The sequence below is a fragment of the Pristis pectinata genome, chromosome 6 (assembly GCF_009764475.1).
Source record: "Pristis pectinata isolate sPriPec2 chromosome 6, sPriPec2.1.pri, whole genome shotgun sequence".
Classification (NCBI taxonomy): domain Eukaryota; kingdom Metazoa; phylum Chordata; class Chondrichthyes; order Rhinopristiformes; family Pristidae; genus Pristis; species Pristis pectinata.
Window position 1 is genome coordinate 4,146,479 of NC_067410.1, and position 23,438 is coordinate 4,169,916.

General features: G+C 45.8%; 1 protein-coding gene across 5 annotated transcripts in view; it reads right to left on the bottom strand.

The window, feature by feature from the left end:
- The window catches only part of mgll (monoglyceride lipase), an 83,875-nt gene that overhangs the window by 40,742 nt on the left and 19,695 nt on the right, over positions 1–23,438 (bottom strand). For 4 of the 5 annotated variants that reach the window (XM_052018085.1, XM_052018084.1, XM_052018087.1 and 1 more), the window contains 2 exons: positions 21,821–21,927; positions 1,578–1,714 (listed from right to left, as the gene is read on the bottom strand). In XM_052018085.1, the coding sequence (XP_051874045.1) occupies positions 1,578–1,714; positions 21,821–21,927 (244 nt within the window). The remainder of the gene's footprint in view (positions 1–1,577; positions 1,715–21,820; positions 21,928–23,438) is intronic. The other variant, XM_052018086.1, reaches the window with a different exon arrangement.

A 23,438-nucleotide genomic window follows, 5' to 3' on the forward strand; every position in this document is an offset into this window, starting at 1 on the left:
TGCTCTATGTAAACAGTCCCTGGACATAGGTTCACAGTGGCAGTGCAATGGTGCCTATGATGTTGGGCAGCCCGTGTTACCTGGTACCCACAATCCATGACCTCTGGCCCCATTAATGTTCAGGCACAAACTTCAGGAGAAGATGGAACATGACTGTGGGAAGAGAGGAATTGCATCGACTGGTGCAGCTCTTTGCTATTTTGGAACAGAGACCCAGTCTATACCGTTCACTGTCCCGTTCCTGCACGCACAGCTTTCACAGCCCACCCCTCGCTTTCTCACCCTGCCCCTCACCTTCCCCCTTTATGTTGCCCATTGGCTCAGCCTGCCTCCACTTCACCAATGAGCATCTCCCCAAAAGTCCTAAACCCTCAAATGCTTGACCAAAGAGCAGTCTATGCCTTGTAAGTTGTCCAACATGGAAGAAACAAATCAACCTATTGTCCACAGAACCTGTAACAACACCATGGCGTTCCAAAGTATCTTAAAGGCAATGATGGCCTACGTGAGAAGAGTTGCTGCTGCCAATCATCGCACACAAGATCCAACAAAGGGTACTGAAAGAATTTGTTAGCTGCCAGACACCAGGGAGAACTTCCCTCCTCTTCAAATAGTGCCCTGGGACCTATTAATCCACCCAAGCCCTTTGCTTGGTAGATCACCCAGAGTATGCACCTCCAGCAGTGAAGCACTCCCTCAGTACTTGCTGAGAGCATCAGCGCAGGTTACATCCTCAAGTGTCTCAATAGGGATAGAAGAGTTGAAGAGTCAGTGTAATGAACATCCCAAGGCATCGCAGGCTACAGACCAAGTGCTGGTAAATGGGATTAGTATAGATAGGGTGTGGGTTGGCACAGACATGATGGGCTGAAGGGCCTTTCTTCTGTGCTGTATGATTCTAATTCACAGTGCTTTGCAGAGAAGTGATTGAAACCCATCAGGAAGTACATAGAATATAGAACATAGATCATAGAACAGTACAGCACAGAACAGGCCCTTCGGCCCACAATGTTGTGCCAACATGGCTATTCTCTCCTACCTACAGATTGCCCAGATCCCTCCATTTTCCTCTCATTCATGCGCCCATCCAAGCCCCTCTTAAAAGCCCCCAATTAATTTGCCACCAGCACCCTATCAGGCAACGCATTCCTGGCATCCACCACTCTCTCAGTAAAAAAACGTACCCCTCACGTCTGTTCTGAACCTACCCCCTCTCACCTTAAATGCAAGCAGAAGAGAAATTTGGGAAAACATCTATAAACCAGTTCCAAACAGGTTAACACTGGGGAGGGAGGGGATTGGGATGGGGTGGGAAGCAGCAAGGAAAGTCGAGGTAAAAAAATCGGGAATGATCTGTCGGAAAATGGATTCTGGCCATTTATGGTTGGTTGGAGAGGGAGGACAAGTGGGGAAAAGATGCAGGGAGGGAGCATGAACACAATACATTACTGGGCACGATGCACAGCCCTCCTGAGATAACCTTCGGGGAGATAATTTACCCACTCTCTTGCTACCGATACATATGTTAGAGTAGGATAATGTGTACGTTCGTTCCATTTTATTCCAAAGTCACTCACCATGGAATGTGCCAGCAGAAAAATCTTCAGGTCTGGGTAACGGTACTTCATCATGTCGATGTGCTGCAGGCAGTCACGCACATATATTCTGAAGTTAGACACATTCAGGCGCTGACCTTCACTCTGCCCGTGGCCAACTGCGTAAGGAGGCAAAGAATGTCTTAAATTGGATTGAACAATCGGCTGGGAATGTCCTTCTGAAACAGAGTGTGGCATCCTTCTCAACCTTTGTCTAAAACCTTTACATGTTGCTACTGCTCATTTCCGGATGTTCACTGAAGTGGGCTGGTTTATTTCCCCTGATTCGATCCAGATGCCTTCTCTATATGGTTGGATTTTGTACATACTGAGTGAAAAAGGAATGTTACACACATTGTGGAAAAAACTACTGCTTACTGTTTCTCTTCTGGCCGGTCTAACCATCTTTAGAGCCGGTTCAAATCTTTCGTAGTCATTATGTTGTGGCCCTATACTCAAATCCTCTTGCAATAAGGATCAGCACACTGCCAGTCCAGATGAAGGGTCTCAGCCCGAAACGTCGACTGTTCATTTCCCTCCATAGATGCTGCCTGACCTGTTGAGTTCCTCCAGGATTTTGTGTGTGTTGCTCCAGATTCCAGCAACTGCAGAATCTCTTGTGTCTCTATTTGAAGCCCTTAACATATTTTACATATTTCCCGACATATTCCAGTTTCCACTATTAGCTGGTCTGCTGTTAATTCCTATAAAGGTAATCTGGTTCTTCTCATCTTTAATTCATTCCCAATGGATTTAATTTCTAATCCACTATAGCTGTTACTGCCATTACAACATCAAACTCTCCCTCTGGCCTTCCCTATGTTTCCTGATTATGACATTATCTGTACTTTACTTATCTCTAATCTGGTGAACTATGTCACTATATATAAAGTCAAGGATCCCAGATTTAATAGCTATGTTAAATTAGCTCTGGTCCCTTCCAAGACGGCAAAACAAAGGAGCAGGTCGTTGACTTCAGGAAGTAGGGGCAGTGCACATGCACCTGTCGACATCAATGGTGCTGAGGTCGAGAGGGTTGAAGGTTTCAAGTTCCTAAGAGTGAACATCACCAATAGTCTGTCCTAGTCCAACCACATAGATGCCACAGCCAAGAAAGCTCTCCAGCGCCTCTACTTCCTCGGGGGACTAAAGAAATTCGGCATGTCCCCTTTGACCCTCCCCAACTTTTATCGATGCACCATAGAAAACATCCTATCCAGATGTATCTCAGCTTGGTACAGCAACTGCTCTGCCCATGACTGCAAGAAACTGCAGAGAGTCGTGAACACAGCCCAGCGCATCATGGAAACCAGCCTCCCCTCCATGGACTCTGTCTACACTTCTCACTGCCTCTGTAATCAAAGACCCCTCCCACCCAGACATTCTCTCTTCTCCCCCTCCCATCAGGCAGAAGATACAAAAGCCTGAAAGCACGTACCACCAGACTCAAGGACAGCTTCTATCCCGCTGTTATAACATTGTTGAATGGTCCCCTAATACGATAAGATGGACTCTTGATCTCACGATCTACCTTGCCATGGCCTTGCACCTTATTGTCTGCCTGCACTGCACTTCCTCTGTAACTGTAACACTTTGTTCTGCATTCTGTTATTGTTTTCCCTTGTACTACCTCAATGCACTCTTGTAATGAAATGATCTGTATGGATGGCATGCAAAACAGTTTTTCACTGTACCTCGGTACACATGACAATAATAAACCAATTTACCAACTTACATTTAAATTCACAAACTTGCAGATCTCCAGGTTCCAGTGACCACCTTAAACCCCTGTTCTTCCTCCAGCAATGAAATGCTCTGTATCAGTTTGATGAGTCCACCCAGTCTCATCAAGTTCCTTCTTTATTAACCTTCCAGCCATACTATTTTATGTGGGAGCAGTGATTAAGGGAACAGTAATGTTTAATTCATTTTTTGGCATCATTGACAAAGCCAATACATCACCCATAGCTGAATGGCCTTGAGAAGGTGGTGGTGAGCCGCCTTCTTGAACCACTGCCCGCTTTCTGGTCCTCCTGCAGGTTGGGTAGGTGTTCCAGAGAGCGTGATATATTTCCAAATCACGATGGTCTGTAACCTTGTGAGGGGTGGATGGGGGGCAGTGGGAGCTGCAGGGGGTGGAGTTCCCCAAGCCTGGTACCCTTGTCTTTGGTGGTAGAGGTCACACGTTTGGTTGATGCTGGTGAGACAGACCAGGCAAGTAAGAGCAGTGCATGTTGTAGCCCTGGTGCATCGGTGGTGCAGGGAGGGAATATTCAGGGTCAGGGAGGGATACCAATCAAATGTTGTGCATTAACCTAGGAGCTGTCAAATGCTTTGAGTGTTGTTAAAGCTGTGCTCACCTGGGTAGGTGGATAGTCACTTGCCACAAGGATACCCAGTCTCTGAACTGGTTACAGATTGTCATTGAATTATACAGCACGGACACAGGCCCTTTGGCCCAACTCGTCCATGCTGACCAAGTTGCCCAAATGTGTTAGTCCCATTTGATTGCACTTGGCCCATCTCCCCCTAAACTTTTCCTGTCCATGCACCTGTCCAAATCTCTTAAATATCATAATTGTACCCCTTCCTGAACCACTTCCTCTGGCAGCTCGTTCCATCTACCCACCACCCTCTGTGTGAAAAACTTGTCCCTCAGGTCCCCTTTAAATCTTTCCCCTCTCACCTTATGTGCTCTAGTTTTCGACTCCCCTACCCTAGGAAAAAAACTGTGACTATCTACCCTATCTGTGCCCTTCATAATTTTATAAACCTCTGTAAGGCCCCCCTCAGCCTCCTAAGCTCCAGGAAAAGCAGTCCCAGCCTATCTCTCCTTAAAACTCAAGCCCTCCAGTCCTGGCAACATCCTCATAAACCTTTTCTGTGCCCTCTCTAGCTTTTTCATTTTGTACTACCAAGATGTACTTAGATAAGATAAGATAAGATTTCTTTATCAGTCACATCGAAACACACAGTGAAATGCATCTTTTGCGTAGAGTGTTCTGGGGCAGCCCACAAGTGTCACCACTCTTCCAACGCCAACATAGCACGCCCACAACTTCCTAACCTATACATCTTTGGAACGTGGGAGGAAACCGGAGCACCCAGAGGAAACCCATGCTGACACGGGAAGAACAGGGAGAGACAGGCAGGCATGGTAGTGTAGCAGTTAGCGTGACACTGTTACAGCGCCAGCGATCTGCGTTCAATTCCCCTGTTGTCTGTAAGGAGTTTGTACGTTTTCTCCGTGACTGCCTGGGTTTCTTCCGGGTGCTCCGGTTTCCTCCCACATTCCAAAGACGTATAGGTCAGGAAGTTGTGGGCGTGCTATGTTGGCACCGGAAGCGTGGCGACACTTGCGGGCTGCCCCCAGAACACTCTAAACAAAAGATGCATTTCACTTTGTGTTTCAATGTACTGTGACTAAGATATCTTATATCTTACCTTATGTACAAACTTCTTACAGACAGTGGCCGGAATTGAACCCAGGTCGCTGGCGCTGTAATAGCGTTACGCTAACTGCTACACTACCGTGCCTATGTATGGAATGAGAACACAACAGACTGTAGATGCTGGGATCTGGAACAACAATCTGCTGGAGGAACTCAATGGGTCGAGCAGCATCTGTGGGAGGAAAGGAATTGTCCTGATGCAGGGTTTTAACCCGAAACATCAACAATTAATTTACCCCCACAGATGCTGCTCGACCTGCTGAGTTCCTCCAGCAGATTGTTTGTAGCTATGTATGGAATGATCTACCTTGATGCCATGCAAGGACCTTAAGTCCTAATTACCTTAAGGCTTATGTATCTCGGTACACGTGAAAATAATAAACCAATTACCGATTACAAGGTCCCAGGTTTGGTCTCCCATGAGCTCTGGTGGGTAAGCCCATATCAGGCTGGGTGGCATTGTGGTTCCCAGTGTGCCTCAGTGCTCCCAGAATTCCAGCTTCGGCACCTCAGCTGGGATGGCAATGGGGAAAGGGGTTAACCACAGGAGGAGTCTTGAGTGGGTACTTGGTGTGGCCCTGCTTTCTTGCAACCTTCACATTCAGACATCCTACAGCATCATTGGGCCCAGAGCTGGACAATGGTCCTTTGAAGTGCACAGAGCCACATGACCCAACAAGAGTCAGTGGCATCTCAGGGCAGTGGGAAGATATGCCTCTCTGTTAATGTCCTTGAGGTTGCTCCTTCACATCGACCCACCCCAGCTCACCTCTTCATTGCTGTGTTTTACCCTGCCATTAAAACTCACCCCCAAAACCTTGCTCCACAAGTCCAGCACTGCCCAAATATCCCCCCCCCCCCACAATGATCTGCAGATTAAGAAAAGACATGCATTTCCATTGCACCCTTCTCATCTCTTTCAGGAATGCACAAAGTATCTCCAAGCAACAAATTACTTTAGCTGTCTAATCACTGCTGTGATGTAGCACGCAGGGCAGCCATTTTGCAAACAGTGAACTCCAATCAACGTCAACATGACAACCCACCGGACAATGGGGCAGGTCTCCTAAGCTCAGGTTGGGGCACAGCCTTGCCCTCCAGGATGGCGTCACTCTGGGACACCTGTGCTGTGCCAGGGGAATCTTCAGGCCATTGTACACTTCCACTTATTCTCCATAAAATCTGCTTGCTGAGCCCATGTAAGTACTATTGAAACCAACGGGAAACCCATTAACTGAATGGTGAGAGGACCATCTTACTGGGTTTAATTCAGTTAATTTACCGTTTTTGGCAGTATTTGTAAATACTATTTTCTATTGTTTTTTAAGAGTGCCTGAGTTGTGACAAAAACGTGCATGTTCATTCAACTTCAGTGACAGCTTTGACAGCTGGGCAAGACCTCACCAGATGTCAAAGCCATTCTGGAGGCCATGCCTGCCACCTGGAACCCTGGGTTACACCGAGCCCCTTCTGTCAGCGGGTAGCCAGCCACACAGCAGAAGGCAGCCGAGATAATCGCATGAATCAATGGCAGGTGACCAGCGAGGTCAGGCAGTGGAAGATCTGGGCCATTAATGTTGAGTGAAAGATAAATATTTACCAGGATGATTCCCCTATTGTTCTTCAAAGTATCATAACCCAAACCCCAATGGATTCTTCACCTGAGAGAGCAGTCAGGATTTCTGTTTAACATCTTAGAGTTATACAGCACGGAAACCGGCCCTTTGGCCCAACTTATCCATGCCGACCAAGATGCCCGTCTAAGCTGGTCCCATTTGCATGCCTTTGGCCCATATCCCTCCAAACCTTTCCTACCCATGAACCTGTCCAAATGTCTTTTAAATGTTGTTAATATACACTCAATCACTTCCTCTGGCAGCTTATCCAACGTATGAACCACCCTCTGGATGAAAAGTTTGCCCCTCAGGTTCCTATTAAACCAGATGGAGGGTCTCAACCCGAAATGCTAACTGTCCATTTCCCTCCACAGATGCTGCCTGACCTGCTGAGTTCCTCTCACAGTTTGTGTGTTGCTCCAGATTTCCAGCATCTGCAGTCTCTTGGGTCTCCTGTTAAACTTTACCCCTCCCACCTTAAACACCTATGCCCTCTAGTTCTTGATTCCCCAACCTTGGGAAGAAGACTGTGTGCATGATCTGTGCCCCTTATAATCTTACCTAACAGAGAATACCTCTGACTATGCACCACTCCCTCAGTGCTGCACCAGAGGGTTCTCTAGATCCTTGTCCTCAAGCTTCTGGAGAGGGACCTGAATTCAACACTCTCATGAGTTTCTCAGAGTAAGGCCTCATTATAATTCAGGCATCACATTCATTTGTCTGCATCTCCACTTTCTACTAATCCAAAGATCTCCCTGATCAGCCTCCCACCTTCCACACTCCATAAATTTGAGCTCATCTGAAATTCCAACTGTTACTCTCCGAGGAGAAAATCACATCACTTATGGAGACATTTGGGCCATTGCGTCTGTTTGCTTTACAGAAAAGTTATCCAATTAGTCCTCTTCATCTGTTCTTTTCCCCAGAGTCCAACAGTTTATTTCTTTGAATATTTCATTTCTGGTCCAACAAGTATCAAGGAATGCAACCAAATTATGTGCAGAGTAACGCCATGATTGATAAATCAGATGCCTAGATAAGATCTGCAGATCTGAGTTCAAGGCCACTTGGGGCAGCTGGGGATTTTAAGGTGGTAATTAAACTGGAAATGAAAAATTAGTCTCAGTAATAGTGCCTGTTGTAAAAACCCAGCTCGATCGTGAATGGCAAAGGAAGAAAATCTGGGATCCGTAGGTGTTCTGGCCAAATGTGACCCCAGACCGGGCAGCACTGTGGTTGAACTTAACTACATATGAAATGGGAAAACACACCACTAAACTAGCAAGGCAGGTGCTCACCACCACTTTTTCAAGAGCAGTTGAGGATGGACAGTGTCTGTTTGCCTTTCCAGCAATGCTCATGACCCCTGGATAAATAAAAGCAATTTGATTCATACTTCCTGGAACATACAACAGTACAGCACAGGAACAGGCCCTTCGGCCCACCATATCTGTGCTGGACATGATGCCAACTTAAACTAAATCTTTTCTGACCGTATATTATTCATATCCCTCCACTCCCTGCACATGCATCTGAAAGCATCTTTAACACCACTATCATATCTGTCTCCACCACCCCTGGCAGCCCATTCTCAAAAGCTTGCCCTGCACACCTCCATTAAACTTTCTCCCTCTCACCTTAAATGCATGTACTCGAGTATTTGACATTTCCACCCTGGGAAAAAGATTCTGACTGTCTACCTGATCTATGCCTCTCATTATTTTACAAACTTTTATCAGGTCTCCCCTAGCCTCCGATGCTCCAGAGAAAACAACCCAAGTTTGTTCAACCTCTCCTTGTAGCTCATACCCTCTAATCCAGGCAGCACCCTGGTGAACCTCTCCTGCACCCTCTCCAAAGCCTCCACATCCTCCCTCTAAGGGGGCAACCAGAACTGTACACAATACTCCAAGTGAGGCCTAACTAAAATTTTATACAGCTAATTCATTTAGTTAATTTTTGTAACATGTGGGTCGGATGTAATATTCATGGCTGGTAAATATGCTGGCTGATAAAACTATGAAATTTGGGTCCTGTTCCTGAATTTAAAAGCCAAATGCTGGGCACAATTCCTCTCTATTGGATCTTTGCTAGGAGGTCTGACTAACAATTTGAACTACCAATTATTTTCCAGTATTTTAGAGGTGCTAATTTGTCAGGTGATATTAACATTCATATGAGCAGAACCCTTAAAAATATTCAAGCATATCTAAGTAAATACAGAACATAGGAGAGTACAGCACAGGAACAGACTCTTTGGCCCACAATGTCTGTGCCAACCATGATGCCAATCCAAATTAATCCCATCTGCCAGCACTTGGTCTGTATCCCTCAATTCCCTGCCTGTTCATGTTCTTGTCTAAAATGCCCCTTAAATGCCACTATCAGATCAGCTTCCACCACCTCCCCTGGCAGCCCGTTCCAGGCACCCACCACTCTCTGCGCAAAAAAACTTGCCTCATAATTCTCCTTTAAACTTTCCCCCTCTCATCTTAAACCTATGCCCTTTTGTATTTGACATTTCCACCCTGGGAAAAAGACTATCTTCTCATGATTTTACACACTTCTGTCAGGTCACCCCTCAGACTCCAACGCTCTGTAGGATTTGAATAACTCACATAATTGCAGATTTGGTTTAAGAAAACCAATGTGTGGATTTTACTGTCACAGGTCAGTGGCTGAAATAACTGGGATTTTATTGAAAAGAGCAGCTTCCGAGTTGAGTTGTGTGGACAAGTGGATTACAGTTTGGACCTGTGTTGTGCTCCTTGACTGAATCTTGAAATGATGGTCTGTTGCCTGTCATATAAATGATCAAGAACTGGGCAAAATCTACTAGCATCTGCAGTGTTGACTCTGGGCCAGAAGGTTGTGGGTTCGTCCCATACCGGAGGTCTCGGTGACCCACTGGATGCTTAGCTCAGCTGGTGAGAACATGATGCTAACAGTGCCAAGTATGTGGTCTCACTGTTCTGTCTAATCTCACCTCGGGGCAGTCTCATGGGCTGAAGGGCCTCCTTCTGGGCTGTTGTGACTGTGCCAAACTAGGCAGATACATCCATGCTGAACTGTCAGAGCTACTGTGACACAGCTCACAGAGCCGCTACCTTACAGTTTCAGTAATCCAGGTTCGATCCTGACCTCCAGTGCTGTCTGTGTGTGGAGATAGCACATTCTCCCTGTGATTGTGTGGGTTTCCTCCGGGTGCTCCGGTTTCCTCCCACATCCCAAAAATGGGCAAGTTGATAAGTTAATTGGCGGTTGTAAATTGCCCCTAGTAGGTAGAATCTGGGGGTGAGTTGTTGGGAACATGGGGAGAATAAAATGGTTTAGGGTAGGATTAATGTAAAAATAGATGCTTGATGAACACCATGGGCTCAATGGGCCAAAGGGCCTGTTTCCATGCTGTATCTCTCTATGACTCCTTGACTCTACATTCCAAACAAGAGGACTTTGGAACAGGAAACTTCGGAAATACTCAACAGGTCAGGCAGCTTCTGACAATGAAGAAACAGAGTTAACATTTCAGGTCAATGACTTTTCATCGACCTGAAACATTAAATATGTTTCTCTCTCCTCAGAGACTATCTCAGAGAAGGTCGAATTTGAAGGCAGAATACAAGGTTAATGGCAGGACTCTTAGCAGTGTGGAGGAACAGACGGATCTTGGGGTCCATGTCTATGGATTCTTAAAGGTTGCTGTGCAGGTCGATAGGGTTGTTAAGAAGGCGTATGGAGTGTTGGCCTTCATTAGTTGGGGTATTGAGTTCAAGAGCCGCGAGGTGATGTTGCAGCTCTATAGGACTCTGGTTAGACCACACTTGGAGTATTGTGTTCAGTTCTGGTCGCCTCATTATAGGAAGGATGTGGAAGCTTTAGAAATGGTGCAGGAGAGATCTACCAGGATGCTTCCTGGATTGGAGAGCATGTATTATGAGGATAGGTTGAGTGAGCTCGGGCTTTTCTCTTTGGAGAGAAGGAGGATGAGAGGTGACTTGATAGAGGTGTACAAGATGATAAGAGGCATAGATCGAGTGGACAGTCAAAGACTTTTTCCCAGGATAAAAATGGCTAACATGAGGGGACATAATTTTAAGGTGATTGGAGGAAGGTATAAGGGGGATGTCAGGGGTAAGTTTTTTTACACAGAGAGTGGTGGGTGCGTGGAACGCACTGCCTGCAGAGGTCGTGGGGGCAGGTGCAATAGGGACATTTAAGAGACTCTTAGACAGACACATGAATGATAGAGACATGGAGGGCTATGTGGGAAGGAAGGGTGAGATAGATCTTAGAGCAGGATAAAATGTCGGCACAACGTTGTGGGCCAAAGGGCCTGTACTGTGCTGTAATGTTCTACGTACCTCATCTGCTGAGTGTTTCCAACGTTTTCTGTTTTTAATGTAACAGGCAATGCTTAACAATATTGCAGTGTTTTAGAGTATAAAAGTTGCCAGAAGGCAGAGACAAGTCATAGAGCATGGAAACAGGCCCTTCAGCCCAACTCATCCCTGCTGACCAAGGTGTCTTCCTGAGCTAGTCCCATTTGCCTGCGTTTGGCCCACATCCCTCCAAACATCTCTTATCCATGTATCTCTCCAAATGTCTTTTAAACGTAGTAATTGTACCCGCCTCTACCGCTCCCTCTGGCAGCTCGTTCCATATACCCTCCACCCTCAGTGTGAAAACGTTGCTCCTCAGTTCCCCTTTAAATCTTTCGCCTCACTGCCATTAAGCTGCAGCTGAACCAAAATTCTGATATATTTAACTCTAAAGTAAAGCTAATGCTGAATGATGACTTTGCAAAGGGGATGAGATATCGACAAGAAAAGATTTATGCACAGGACATCGGGAAAAGATTGGGTTAAATCGAGACACGAGACTGCAGACGCTGGAACCTGGAGCAACACACAAAGCGCTGGAGGAACTCAACGGGTCAGGTAGTATCTGTGGAGGGAAATGGACACTCTCAACCCAAAACATTGACTGTCCACTTCCCTCCGTAGACGCTGCCTGACCCGCTGAGTTCCTCCAGCACTTTGTATGTTGCATTAGGCTGAAGAGGATTGATTGGATGGATCTTCCAAAGGGGCAGCAGAGGTATGATGAACCAAATAGCCTCCTGGGTGGCAGGAGCACACGAGAAATAGGAGCAGACTACCAGGTCCCTCAAGCCTGCCCTGCCATTCGATGCAACCACGGCTGATCTACTCCAGGCCTCTTCTGTGCCAGTTCACCAGAACCCTCAATTCCTCAAGAGTTGGATTTAAAGAAAACAATGACCACAGTTCCTTTCAAATAGTCTCTGCTTTAAATGACTAATTTTGTTTAGGTCCTGTGCTCTGAACCATTATTATTCTAGAAACGAGGTTCTGTAAAACTTGTGTGCAAGTTGGGAGGTGTAAGGGGAATGCCAATGCAGCAAAAATTAAATGCAACCTGCCAAAATAGGAGCACAACAGGCAAAAGCAGACTCCTTTGTTTAACCCGAAATGTGTTGGCCAAATGACAGATTAAACTCAGAACAGAATCCTTTTACTGTGGACAAAATCTGTCTTTAACTAAAAGTGTAACCAGCAGTTCATTAAACCAAAACTACCTTCCACAAGAACAATCGTTGGCCATTCCAAACAAGCAGAGATATTTGCATTTTAACAACAACACAAGAAGGCCAGAGAGAAGCGGAGAGAATTTCAAAAAGGGAAATAGGTATATTTTCGTCATATAGAAGTATGCAAAGTAGCAGCAAAAGATCAGAGGGAATGTGACTAATTGGATAACTCTGTCAAAGAGCAGTTAGCGTAACACTATTACAGCGCCGGCGACCCGGGTTCAATTCCGGCCGCTGTCTGTAAGGAGTTTGTACGTTCTCCCTGATTCTGCGTGGGTTTCCTCCAGGTGCTCCGGTTTCCTCCCACATTCCAAAGACGTACGGGTTAGGAAGTTGTGGGCATGCTACGTTGGCGCTGGAAGCGTTGCGACACTTGTGGGCTGCCCCCAGAACACTCCACGCAAAAAGATGCATTTCACTGTGTGTTTCGATGTACATGTGACTAATAAAGAAATCTTATCTTATCTTAAGAGCTTGTTGGACACAATGGGCTGATTGGCCTTTCTACTGCGCTGCATAGTTCCCTGATTATACTTGCTCTGAAATTTCCTCCGGCCTCATAACCCTCCAAATATCTGCACTGTTCTAACCTCCTAAATGTTAGGAGGTTAGAACAGTTGAATTTAATTGCTACCAGCCTTCATCGTCATGCTTTAATTGTTTTGCCTTTAACTTCCTGGGCCCTAATTGCCCCTCTAACCCTCTCTGGCATTCCTGCTTCCTTTGGAACACTCTTTAAAACCTATTTCACCCAGTGTTTGGTCATCTCCCCTAAAGCTCTTTGATCTGAGGGCACAGCTTCAGAAAAAAGGGGCGTCCCTTTAGAACTGAGATGAGGAGGAATTTCTTCAGCCAGAAGGTGGTGAATCTGTGGAATTCGTTGCCGTGGAGGGCTGCGGAGGCCAAGTCATTGGGTGCATTTAAGGCAGAGACAGACAGGTTCTTGATTGGTAAGGGGGTTAAGGGTTACGGGGAGAAGGAGGGAGAATGGAGTTGAGAAAAGAAAAATCAGCCATGATTGAATGGCGGAACAGACTCAATGGGCTAAATGGCCTAATTCTGTTCTTATATCTTATGTTAGAACATAGAACATGGAACTGTACAGCACGGAACAGGCCCTTCGGCCCACAATGTTTTGCCAACATAGCTAATCCCTCCTACCTACAGATTGCCCATATCTCTCCCATTTTCCTCTCATTCATGTGCCCATCTAAGCCCCTCTTAAAAGCCCCCAAAGAATTTGCCACCAGCACCCTATCAGGCAACACATTCCAGGCATCCACCACTCTCTGAGTAAAAAAACGTACCCCTCACGTCTGTTCTGAACCTACCCCCTCTCACCTTAAATGCATGCCCTCTGGTATTGGATCGCTCAATAATGGGAAAAAGATATTGCTTGTCCACCCTATTTATGCCCCTCATAATTTTATACACTTCCAACAGATCACCCCTCAGCCTCCGCTGCTCCAGAGAAAAGAGCCTAAGTTTGTCCAGCCTCTCCTGATAGCACATGCCCTCTAATCCAGGCAGCATCCTAGTAAACCTCCTCTGCACCCTCTCTAAAGCCTTAACATCCTTCATGTAGTGAGGTGGCCTGAATTGCATGCAATACTCTATATGTGGTTAACCAAAGTTCTATAGAGGTGCATCATATGTTCTTATATATTTACTGATACTCCAGTGAAGGCACTGTAAAAAAATTGGTCACGTTCTCGCTCCACAGACCATGATCTGGCAGGATCCTGTGTGATAATTGTTCTGTTAAAGTGTTAACAGTTGGTAGCTCCTTTTAAAGACAGGAGGTTATAGAATCCAATTCTCAAGTGAGTTAGGCACTTAATAAAGGGTGCTTTTGATGTGCAGTACTGGGGCATGTAACATTGTTGAAGATATTGTCCTACAGATAAGATGGCAAACTCGAGTCTGTTCGGCTAGTGTTGGTAGGTCAGCTGTATCTTAAAGGCTGCAATCACTAAGTAAATGTATGTTTAAAATCTCTTGGCACCATTTATAAAAGACCAGCTGTATTACTTGGTACCTCAGCTAATTTTCTCCCCTCAACCAACACCCTAAAAATAAACACATCCAATTCCTGTTCCTGGCATCTTGAAAGTAGGGGAAAGGCACATTCCTTGTTTATCACAGTTAAAGTCATAAATTGCATTTACTTAACCAGTAATCACATTGTGTTTCTAAAAGATGTGATAATCGGAATGATCCTCGTAAACAAATACAGGTGTTTGAAGCATTACAGTCACTTAGATTATGGAAATTCACTCTCATAAAATTCACAAATCACTACCCAGAAATTTGAGGGATGGAATAAAACTTGCTCCCCAGGAATTTTTGCAAGTAAATTAAATAAATAAACACAATCATTCTTTCAACTTGTGTTTCTTGACACACCGTGCGTTACAGAAAATGATGATTATGGACCGATTTCTAGGAACACAACCCTTCCATAATGTGGGATGTGCCCGTAAAACTAAGACGCTGGAATCTGAAACAAGAACCAAAGTGTTGGAAGAACTCAGCCAGTCAAGCAGCATCTGTGGAAAGAGAAACTAGTCACTGTTTTAGGTCAGGGATCCTTCCTCAGAACTTGGGAGAGAGTTTTTTTTAACTATATTTATTTAAGGGATCTGAGCCAGCATTTGAGTGGAGGGGTTACAGTTTTCACAGCAGAGCTGGGGGTAGGAGTTAGGATCAGGAAACAGTCTGAATCTTTTTCCCAGGGTAGAAATGTCACGTACTAGAGGACGTTCATTTAAGGTGAGAAGGGGAAAGTTTAAAGGAGACATGCGGGGAAAAAATCTTTTTACGCACAGAGTGGTGGGTTTCTGGAACGGACTGTTGGGGGAAATGGAGGAAGAAGATATGACAGTGGCATTTAAGGGGCTGTTAGATAGACACATGGATATGCATGGAATGGAGGGATATGGATCATGTGCAGGCAGAACATAGAACACCACAGCACAGTACAGGACCTTCAGCCCACAATGTTGTGCCAACATTTTATCCCGCTCTAAGGTCTATCTAACCCTTCCCTCCCACATAGCCCCCCATTTCTCCATGATTCATATGTCTAACTAAGAGTCTCTTAAATGTACCTGTAGTATCTGCCCTCACAACCAGTGCCAGAAGAGATATTGTTTATTTCGGCATCGTGTTCAGTGCAGACATTCTGGACTGAAGGGCCTGTTCCTGTGCTGTACTGTTCTATGTTCTATGTTCTAGGAGTGAGGTGCAAGATAAAAGACTAAAAGAGGTAGGTTAGGACTGATCAGGTGATAAGGAGTGTGAGTGTTGACCATTGGCAAGACATGTTAAAGAAACGGAACGAGGAGGAACTTAAAAGGTCAGACAGCGTTTGTGTGGGCAAGGTCAATGTTTCAGGTTGAGATTCCATATCAGGACTGAGAGTGTAGAGGGAAGATAGCCCGTATATAGCATTGAGAGGGAGGGAATCAGACAGAAGCCGTAGGCGATAGTTGGAACCAGATGAGGAGGGGCAGATGCCTCGGGAAAGCAGCCAACGTTATCAAGGACCCCTCCCACCCCAGTCATTCCCTCTTCTACCCCCTCCCATCAGGCAGAAGCTACAAAAGCTTCAGAACACATACCACCAGGTTCATGGACAGCTTCTATCCCACTGTTATCAGACTCTTGAAAGGACCTCTCATACGCTAAAAGATGAACCCTTGATCTCCCAATCTACCTCATCGTGACCCTTGCACTTTATTTGTCTGCCTGCCCTGCACTTTCTCTGTAACTGGAACACTTTATTCTGTGTTCTGTTTTGTTTTCCTTTTTTGCCATCTCAGTGTGCTTATGTATGGAATGATCTGTGTGGACGGCATGCACACAAAAGCTTTTCACTGTATCTCGGTACACGTGACAATAATAAACCAATTACCTATTACCAGATGGAGACAGGTGGGGAGAGGGAGAGGGGGAGTATTGAAAAAGAGGTTGGTAGGTGATAGGTGGAAACAGATAAGGGTAGGAAGTTCAAGATGGCCATTGCAAACGGAGTGGAGGATCTCCACAAATCGGTTGCTCAGTCTACACTTAGTCTCACCAATGTTGAAGACACCACATCGGGAGCACCGAATATGGTGACCAGGTTGGAGAAGGTGCTTGTGAATCTCTGCCTCACCTGGAAAGGCCGTTTAGGTCCCTGGATGGTGTTGGGGGAGGAGGGAGAGGGACAAGTTGCACCTCCCACAGTGGCTGGGGAAAGTGCGAGGGGATAGGGAAGGATGGGTGGGAAGAGATGAGAAGATCAGGGAGTGGTCCCTGCAGAAAGCAGGGGTGGGGAAGATGTGGCTGGTGGTTGGATCCTGTTGAAGTTGGTGGAAAAGGCGGAGGATGATGTGTCGGATGCAGAGGCTGGCAGGGTGAGAGGTGACCAGGGGAACTCTAACTCTTGTTCTGTCTGCGGACGGTGTGGGGATGAGCACAGTTGTGCAGGAAATGGAGGAAACGTGTGTGAGGGATCCATCAGCTACGGCAGAGGTGAAGCAATGGTTCCCGGAGGAAGTCCTTGAGCAGAAAATTCAATGTTCATTGTAGAAGGTTGCAAAGTGCCTGGACAGAAGATAAGATATTTATCTAGTTTACGTTGGACCTCCTTGGAAATCTTCCTACTCTAATCAAACATTTACTTAAATTTCCTTCCTGATTGTTGGAGGGCAAGTTATTAAACTCCTTCTGTGAAGCAATGCACAGGTGAAAACGCTAATACATCTGAAGGACTTCAGATACATGGAAGAACTGGGGAAACTGAGATTGTTCTTAGTGAAGAAGGTTAAGGTGAGATTCATTAGAGGTACTTAAAATGATGAATCTTTCAAAATTGTGTGCGGTTCTGGTCGCCTCATTACAGGGAGGATGTGGAGGATTTGGAGAGGGGGCAGAAGAGGTTCACCAGGATGTTGCCTGGATTAGAGAGTATCTGCTATAAGGAGAGGTCGGACAGATTTGGGTTGTTTTCTCTGGAGCGTCGGAGGCTGAGGGCAGACCTCTTAGTATATAAAATTAGGAGAGGCATAGACAGGACAGACAGTCAGAATTTCTTTGCCAAGGTAAAAATGTCAAATACTAGAGGGCATAGCTTTAAAGTGAGAGGGGCAAAGTTTAAAGGAGATGTGCAGGGCAAGTTTTTTTTTACACAGAGGGTGGTGGGTGCCTGGAACGGGCTGCCAGGGGTGGTGGTGGAGGCAGATATAATAGTAGTGTTTAAGAGGCATTTAGACAGACACATGAATGGGCAGGGAACGGAGAGATATCGACCATGTGCAGACAGATGTGCAGTTTAAATTGGCATCAGTACACAGACATCACAGGCCAAAGGGCCTGCTCCCTTACTGTACTGTTCTGTGTTCTATGTAATATAATGAACAGAAAATGTCTCCACTGGCAGGAGAGATGTTAACCTTTTGCTTCCCTGATTCTTTGAGGTACAGATTTAAGACAGCAAAGAGTCAGAGGAGAGAGGGGAACATTTTTGTTTTGCACTTTTGTTTTGAATGTTCTGCCTGAAAAGGTAGTGGAAAGAAGGATAGAATTGGCATGTGAATTATAATGATACCACACCTGGAGTACTGTACGCAACTCTGGTCGCCCAGCTGTAGGAAGGATGTCATCAAGGTGGAAAGAATGCAGGAAAGATTCACGAGGACGTTACCAGGACTGGAGGGGTTGAGTTATATGGAGAGTGGATAGCCAGTCATCTCATCAAAAGAATAGATTGCTAGTTGGCTTCAAGGCTTCCCTGCCCAATACATCACAGGCACATCCCTCCCCAACATCAGTAGTATCTACAGGTGGCAGCTGCCTCAAGAAGGCAACATCCGTCTTCAAAGATCCCCACCGTCTGGGCCATGCCATCTTCTCACAGCTCCCATCGGGCAGGAGGTACAGAAGCCTGAAGTCCCACACCACCAGGTTCAGTTACAGCTACTTCCCTTCAACCATTCAGTTCTTGAACCAACTGACCAAACCCTAATCACTACAATTTAGCAACACTGTGACCACTTTGATCACTTCGCACTAAAATAGTCTTTGTTTTTGTTCTAATGTTTTGTTTTTCTTCCTTGTAAACATTGTGTTTTATTTATGTTTAATTTATGTTTTTCTTCTGAATGCTGCTTATCTGATGCTATGTGCCTGTGATGCTGCTGCAAGTAAGTTTTTCATTGCAGCTGTGCACACATGGTCTTGCGCAGATGACAATAAACTCAGCTTTGACTTTGACTAGAAAGCAGAGTAGGTACAAAGGGTGACTATTCAAGATACAGGGTTGTGTTAGTTGGTTCAGGAACCAAATGGTTGAAGGGAAGTAACTGTTCCTGAACCTGGTGGTGTGGGACTTCAGGCTTCTGTACCTCCTACCCGATGGTAGCTGCGAGAAGATGGCACAGCCCGGATGGTGGGGATCTTTGATGATGGATGTTGCCTTCTTGAGGCAGCACCTCCCATGGATACCTCCGATGCTGGGGAGGGATGTGCCTGTGAGGGATGGGTGGCATTGTCCCACAAGGATCAGTCCTGGACCAACAAGGTCCAAATTTAAACTTTGAAATCAAGTATTTCACTTTTTCTCAAATTGTGGATGATACCAAATCAGGTGGTTAGTCCGTAATGATGAGGAGTGGAACACTTTACTGGAGTAATAACTGGCAAATGATGTTCCACATAGATAAAGGCTAGGTGGTATGGAGACACAGGAGACAGCAGATGCTGGAATCTGGAGCAACACACAATCTGCTGGGGGAACTCAGTGGGTCGAGCAGCATCTGTGGAGGTGAGGAGATCATTGACGTTTCTGCTTGAGACCCTGCATCAGGGTAGGGTGTAGGGGAAGATAGTCAGTATATAGAAGTGAGAGAGAGGGGTCAGGTGGTACACTGGAAATAATAGGGAGGTCCCTTATTATTACTTAGGAAGTAATTAAACTGGAAATGGTACAAAATATTTACGAGGATGTTACTGGGACTGGAGGGTTTGAGTTATAGGGAGAGGCTGGATAGGTTGGGAGTTTTTTATCCCTCTGGAGCGTTGGAGGCTGAGAGGTAGAGAGATTTATAAAATCATGAGGGGCATAGAAAAGGTGAATAGTCACCTTCTTCCCCGGTAGGAGAGTCCAAAACCAGCAGGTATAGGTTTAAAGTGAGAGGGGAAAGATATAAAAGGGACCCGAGAGACAATGTTTTGACACAGAGGGTGGTGCACATACAGAACGAGCTGCCAGAGGAAGTGGTAGAGGTGGGTACAATTACGGCACTTAAAAGATAGTTGGACAGGTACACGGATAGAAAAGGTTCAGAGGGATATGGGCCAAACACAGGCAAATAGGACTAGCTCAGTTAGGCACCTGGTCAGCATGGGCAAGTTGGGCCGAAGGGCCTGTTTAACTCTATGACTCTACGAGGACATAATTTACCTATTGCTTTTCATTTTTTTCCTCTTTCTGCTCCCTGGCTGAGTTGGAATCAAAACGTATCCCTTCATCTCCTGCCCCAACTCAATCCTGCCCAATACCCCAAGACTGCAGCACTCTACAATCTGCTCTGCCTTTCTCCAGATAGGCTTTTAAAACCTTACGTCCTCCACTACTACTTGAACAATGGTTCAGCAATGTGCGACTGTAAATTCCTCATCCCCACTTCCAAACTCCTCCATGGCCTCACCTCCCCACATCTCTCTCTCATGTTCTTCTCTCCTCCAAACCTCTGAAATCTCTGCACTCTTCCATTTCCAGCTTAGGGTTCACCACGTCCTTCCAATCACCTCAACGCCGGTGGCCAGGTCTTCCATTGTTGAGTCCTTATGCTACAAAATTCCCTCTTTAGACCTCCTTGAAGACATTCCACTTAACTTTCACTGATATTTGATCAAAATGTAAACAAAGGTCCTTGAACTGAAATGATAACGTTCCACAGATCTCCCTCCACAGATACTGCCTGACGCACTGAACATTTCATTTTCTAAATTATAGCATCTGTGGTATTTTATTTTTGTGCTGGCCATTCTGTGGCCATTAACCCCGTCAGCGTCTGCAGGTTCAGAGCTCCCTTGCTCACTTGACAGCTGCCCCATACAGGGGTATCCCCAACCACTTCTGAATGTTGAACTCCTCATGGATTAAAAGGGTTAACGTACTGTAATGGGGAAAATGCTTGCTGAACCCATGCCTGTTAGACCTGTCGCCGGAACAGCCAGTCCATTCATTTCAATGGAGAGGAGTGGGGGCAAGGAACAAATGTATCACATAATTGGGCGGCACGATAGCATAGCGGTTAGCGCGACGCTATTACAGCGCCAGCGATCGGGGTTCGATTCCCATTGCTGTCTGTAAGGAGTTTGTACGTTCTCCCCGTGTCTGCGTGGGTTTCCTCCGGGTGCTCCGGTTTCCTCCCACATTGCAAAGACGTACGGGTAGGTTAATTTGGGTTTAGAATGGGCGGCGCAGACTCATTGGGCCAGGAGGGCCTGTTACCATGCTGTAAATAAAATTTTTAAAAAATTTTAAATAATTGACATCTAATTTGTTTAGATGTTTCAGTGATATTTATAGATGTCTTACTTCCAATTATTAAAATCTTCTAAGCATTTTAATTTATTTTAACTGAGCCAATGATTATTTTCATACAATAAAAGGGCTACTGTTTGGTAACCCTTGACAGATAGGTTGAAAGCTGGACAAAGTTTAGGGTTGTGGCTTAGCTCGCTGTTCCAAATTCTTTTCAGCCATATGGTGGCATGAGAATGTTCTGGTCCTGTTATTGAGCAAGACCTTGGCAATTACGTCTGGGGTGGTTCCCAACAGCAAGACATCTGTGTGCCCAGTAGGGTGTTACCTATCTGGATGCATCGTGGCTTGGTATGGCAACTGCTCTGCCTGAGACAACAAGAAACTGCAGAGATTTGGGGACACAGCTCAGCACATCACGGAAACCATCCTCCCCTCCATGGGCTCGGTCTACACTTCTCACTGCCTCGGTAAAGAGCCAGCATAATCAAAGACCCCACCCACCCCGGACATTCTCTCTTCTCCCTCCTCCCATCAGGCAGAAGATACAAAAGCCTGAAAGCACTGAGCTCAAGGACAGCTTCTATCCCACTGTTAAAAGACTATTGAATGGTTCCCTAGGACAATAATGGACTTTTGATCTCACAATCTACCTCTTGATGGCCTTGCACCTTATTGTCTGCCTGCACTGCACTTTGTAACTGTAACACTTTATTCTGCATTCTGTTATAGTTTTCCCTTGTACTACCTCGATGCACTGATGTGATGAAATGATCTCTATGGCCAGCATGTAAAACAAAGATTTTCACTGCACCTCAATAGATATATGACAATAATAAACCAATTTACCAAGGGTGACTTCATGGGTCAGAGGATAGTGCTGGTAAGTGATTCTTGTTCGAAATATTTGATCAATTTTTCCATTTATGTCAATCCTTTGTTTACAAAATGGTGATGCCGGGGATGAAGAATTTCCTAGCAGGAGTTAACAGCCAGAAGACAGTACTCACCGTGATCATGTGAAAACACAAAGAGGGATTGGTTGACGAGCATTGTGGCAACATTCACATAGGACCCACTGTGCTCTCCTGTACCATGTACTATCATCACCAGAGCCCTGGAGGAACGAGGTGAGAAGAACTCATCAGTGAAACAACAAGCATCACCTTCAAGGTAAACAAAACCCACGACTCCCCTCTAACTTAGAAGAATGAGGGGGGACCTCACAGAAACATTTTGAATGTTAAAAGGCCTGGACAGAGTAGATGTGGCAAAGTTGTTTCCCATGGTAGGGGAGTCTAGTACAAGAGGGCACAACTTCAGGATTGTGAAGGGCGCCCATTCAGAACAGAGATGCGGAGAAATTTTTTTAGCCAGGGAGTGGTGAATCTGTGGAATTTGTTGCCATGGGCGGCTGTGGAGGCAAAGTCATTGGGTGTATTTAAGGCAGAGATTGATAGGTATCTGAGTAGCCAGGGCATCAAAGGTTATGGTGAGAAGGCGGGGGAGTGGGGCTAAATGGGAGAATGGATCAGCTCATGATAGAATGGCAGAGCAGACTCGATGGGCTGAATGGCCGACTTCTGCTCCTTTGTCTTATGGTCTAACTCAATCCTGATTTCACCTCTACATGGAACCAAGTCTTGGATGAGAATGTACAAGGCATGTTTAGTAAGTCTGCAGATGCCATTAACATAGGTGAAACCACAGACAGTGAAGAAGGTTATCAAAAATTACAGGGGACCTCGATCAGCTGAGTAAGTTGGCAAAGGAATGGCAAATGGCATTCAATCCAGTGCGAGGTGTTGCACTTTACGAAGTCAAACCAGGGTAGGGCTTTCACAGTGAATGGCAGGGTCCTGGGAAGAGTTGTAGAACAGAGGGACTTAGGAGTACTGAAAGTGGTGTCGCAGGTAGATGGGGTAGTGATGAAGGCGTTTGGCACGCTGGCCTTCATCAGTCAGGGCATTGAATATAGGAGTTGGGATATTATGTTGCAGGGCGGCATGGTAGTGCAGCGGTTAGTGTAACACTATTACAGCGCCAGTGACCCGGATTCAATTCCGCTGCCGTCTGTAAGGAGTTTGTACGTTCTCCCCGTGACTGCGTGGGTTTCCTCCGGGTGCTCCGGTTTCCTCCCACAATCTAAAGACGTACGGGTTAGGAAGTTGTGGGCATGCTATGTTGGCGCCGGAAGAGTGGCGACACTTGCTGGCTGCCCCCAGCACATTCTCAGTAATGCTGAGACACCGTGTGTTTCGATGTACCTGTGACTAATAAATAAATATCTTATCTTAGTTCTACAAGATGTTGAGGCTGTACCTGGAGTATTGTGTAAAGTTTTGGTTACCCTGTTATAAGCTGGAAAGAGTGCAGAGAAAACTTACAAGAATGTTGCCAGGACTCGAGAGCCTGAGGTTGGGCAGGCTGGGACTTTATTCCTTGTAGTGTAGGAGACTGAAGGTTTGACATGATAGAGGTGTATAAAATCATGAGGGGCATAGATAGGGTGAATGCACACAGTGTCTTTCCCAGGGAAAGGGAATCAAAAACTAGAAGCATTGGCTTAAGGTGAGAGCAGAGAGATTTAAAAGGGTCCTTCACGCATATGGTGGTGGGTATATGGAA